Source organism: Plasmodium gaboni, chromosome 10 (genome assembly GCF_001602025.1).
Source record: "Plasmodium gaboni strain SY75 chromosome 10, whole genome shotgun sequence".
NCBI classification, from domain to species: domain Eukaryota; phylum Apicomplexa; class Aconoidasida; order Haemosporida; family Plasmodiidae; genus Plasmodium; species Plasmodium gaboni.
The window spans coordinates 1,032,212-1,035,169 of record NC_031490.1 but is presented as its reverse complement, the minus strand read 5'-3'; the positions used below and the strand labels follow the sequence as shown (position 1 = coordinate 1,035,169).

Below are 2,958 nucleotides of genomic sequence, written 5' to 3'. Positions count from 1 at the left end.
TTTTTTTTTTATTTTTTTTTTTTTTTTTTTTTTTTTTTTTTTCATATAATTTATATTTATTATTTTTCAAAATGTTTACTGGAAAAAAAAAAAAAATAAAATAAAATAAAAACTTAACAATTAAACAATTATATATATATATATAATATATATATAATTATTGAATTTTATAAATTTTGATATTAATAAGATTTAATAATTTTATTCCTAAATATAAATAAATATATATATATACATATATATATATAATATTTATATTTCACTTTTGTAAGTGTGATCATTGTCTTGAGGGAAGGAATATATATTTCATCTCCTTCATTTAAAAATTTTCTGTTATTCTTTTTTTCTCTTATATTTTTTTTTTTTTTGTATATACTTACGCTTATAAAATTATTGGTAAAAAAAAAAGGAAAAATATATTATATATGATTATTATAAGAAAAATAAAATGCTATCTATTTTTTTCTTTTAATCATTTTGAACTTATAATTGAATAATTGGAATAAATAAAATAACAATCTTATAAATAATATAAAATGTTTAACATTATAATTTGTCAGGTGTTACGTTTTATTATTTACTAATTTTCTTTTTCTTAAAATTTTATCACATTTTTTGCTGACATGAAATTTTAAGTGTTTACCATCTTAAACATTTAATTTTTAAGTTAAGACTATATACATATATGTAAATAAATATATTATATATATATATATATATATTATACCATTTATGAGATAAAATAAATATTTTGTAAGATAAAAATATTTTTATTTTCCATAATTTTTTATTTAGCTTCATAATAATAATGCAATAAATATATACATATATATATGTATATATATGAGAACGATACAACAAATTAAATATTATTAAATATCACATTAAAGAGAATACACATTTTTTTATTAATCTAAAAAGAAAAAAATAAAATAATAATTTTATATTCCCATACATAAATTTTTTTTTTTTTTTGTTATTTTTTCATCATAATATAAATATATTATAAATAATTATATATATATAATATATATATTAAATAAAAATAAATAAATAAATAAATAAATAAACATATATATAACACATATATTTTTTTTATACATCAATATTCATAATGATAAATAGAAAAAGCGAATCTGTGAGTTTTACCCCCAGAGCAATTACTAACAGACCAATCAGTAGTAATCGAAGAAGGGGACGTAACGAAATAACAGATGAACAAAAAAATGAAATAAAAGAAGCTTTTGATTTATTTGATACAGAAAAAACAGGAAAAATTGATTATCATGAGTTAAAAGTAAGCACAACAAGAAAAAAAAAAAATATATAATTTTATAAAGTGCCATTCATGTAAATTTATGTGTATCAGAAAGGGAAGGTTGTATGAGTAAAATTATATAAATATATATATATATATATTTATTTATTTATTACTTTTTTTTTTTTTTTTTCTAATAGGTAGCCATTCGAGCTCTTGGATTTGATATAAAGAAAGCAGACGTATTAGAGTTGATGAGAGAATATGATAAAACAAATTCTGGTCATATTGACTATAATGATTTCTTAGACATAAGTAAAAATATATATATATATCTATCATAATGTTAACAGTGTATATATATTTTGAAAGATGAGATGCTATTTTGTTCCTGATCATTCATAAATTTTAAAGAAAAAAAAAAATATTTCCCATTGATACTATATATATTTATATTTTTTTTTTTTTTTTTTGTGAAGTGACCCAAAAAATTAGTGAAAGAGACCCAACAGAAGAAATCATAAAAGCCTTCAAATTGTTTGATGATGATGATACTGGTAAATATATTAAGAGATACATTATATATAAATATATGCTATATATATATATATATACTTTTGTTGTAGGAAAAATTTCTTTAAAAAATCTTAGAAGAGTGTCAAGAGAACTAGTAAAAATAAATGACATATGAATAAAATGAAACAAAAAAGAAGAATATAACAAAATATTATTATTATTGTTGTTGTTATTATTTTTACTTTTTTTTTTTTTTTTTTTTCTCATTTTATAGGGAGAAAATTTATCTGATGATGAATTGCAAGCCATGATAGATGAATTTGATAAAGACATGGATGGAGAAATAAGTCAAGAGGAATTTTTAAGTATTATGAAACAAACAAGTCTATATTAATATTATAATAATGAAACGGGACATGAAAAAATATATATATATGTATATATATGTATATGTATGAATGTGTATGTATTTTATTTTTTATTTTCTTTTTGAATTTGATTTAAGAGTTGTATATACATATATATCATCACACATTTTACAATGGTAGTTATTATTATTAATTTTATTTCTTCTTTTAAATTATACTAAATATATATATATATATATATATATATATACATATATATGTATGTATATATTTTCTTTTATGATCTATAGTTCTTATTTGTAAAACTTGTTTTTGTTTTATTTTTCTTGCATTCTTTTTAAATTTAAAAAAATAAAATAAAAAAAATAACATAAAATAAATAAATAATATAAAATAATATATGTAATACAAAATATTTTAAATATATAGAACATTATTTGTCTTTTTAAAAATGATGAATTGTAATACGGTTAATAAGAAGGCCATTCTTGAAGGTGTTAGAACTAGTGCTTAAGAAAATGAAAAGATAATTATATTCCTTTCATACTTTATTAATATATTTTTTTTTTCTTCTTTTTTCTTTCTCCCTTCTCATATAGCAATTGAAGATTTTGTGCTTCATATATTTGCGTGGTTCTTAGACATTAATGTTGATATATTTAAAAATAACTCAGACAAAAAATATTCAAGCAAGTTATTTGATAAGAAACTAATAAACCTCTGTAGAAGTAAAAATTTGTGTGTTAAATGAATATATATATAAATGTGCACATATATATATATATTTATTTATTTTATTATTTTTTTTTTTTTTAG

The 2,958-nt window shown here is 17.4% G+C and overlaps 2 protein-coding genes across 3 annotated transcripts in view; both read left to right on the top strand.

The window, feature by feature from the left end:
- Positions 1–1,114: 1,114 nt before the first annotated feature.
- On the top strand, positions 1,115–2,168 carry PGSY75_1027700 (centrin-3; the record flags this gene model as incomplete). 2 transcript variants are annotated; one of them, XM_018786045.1, is made up of 5 exons in its annotated part: positions 1,115–1,297; positions 1,459–1,573; positions 1,738–1,815; positions 1,885–1,928; positions 2,049–2,168. In XM_018786045.1, the coding sequence occupies 5 exons, from the start codon at positions 1,115–1,117 to the stop codon at positions 2,166–2,168; spliced, it is 540 nt and encodes a 179-aa protein (XP_018641663.1). The 2 variants fall into 2 exon arrangements, with proteins under 2 accessions (XP_018641663.1, XP_018641662.1); XM_018786046.1 differs by having other exon boundaries at positions 1,115–1,301; positions 1,463–1,573.
- Positions 2,169–2,593: 425 nt separating this feature from the next.
- PGSY75_1027600 (putative topoisomerase) overlaps positions 2,594–2,958 on the top strand; it is a gene marked incomplete at both ends in the record, with an annotated part of 1,838 nt that continues 1,473 nt past the window's right edge. Inside the window, 2 exons of the mRNA XM_018786044.1 lie at positions 2,594–2,636; positions 2,742–2,870. Of these exons, the coding sequence (XP_018641661.1) occupies positions 2,594–2,636; positions 2,742–2,870 (172 nt within the window). The remainder of the gene's footprint in view (positions 2,637–2,741; positions 2,871–2,958) is intronic.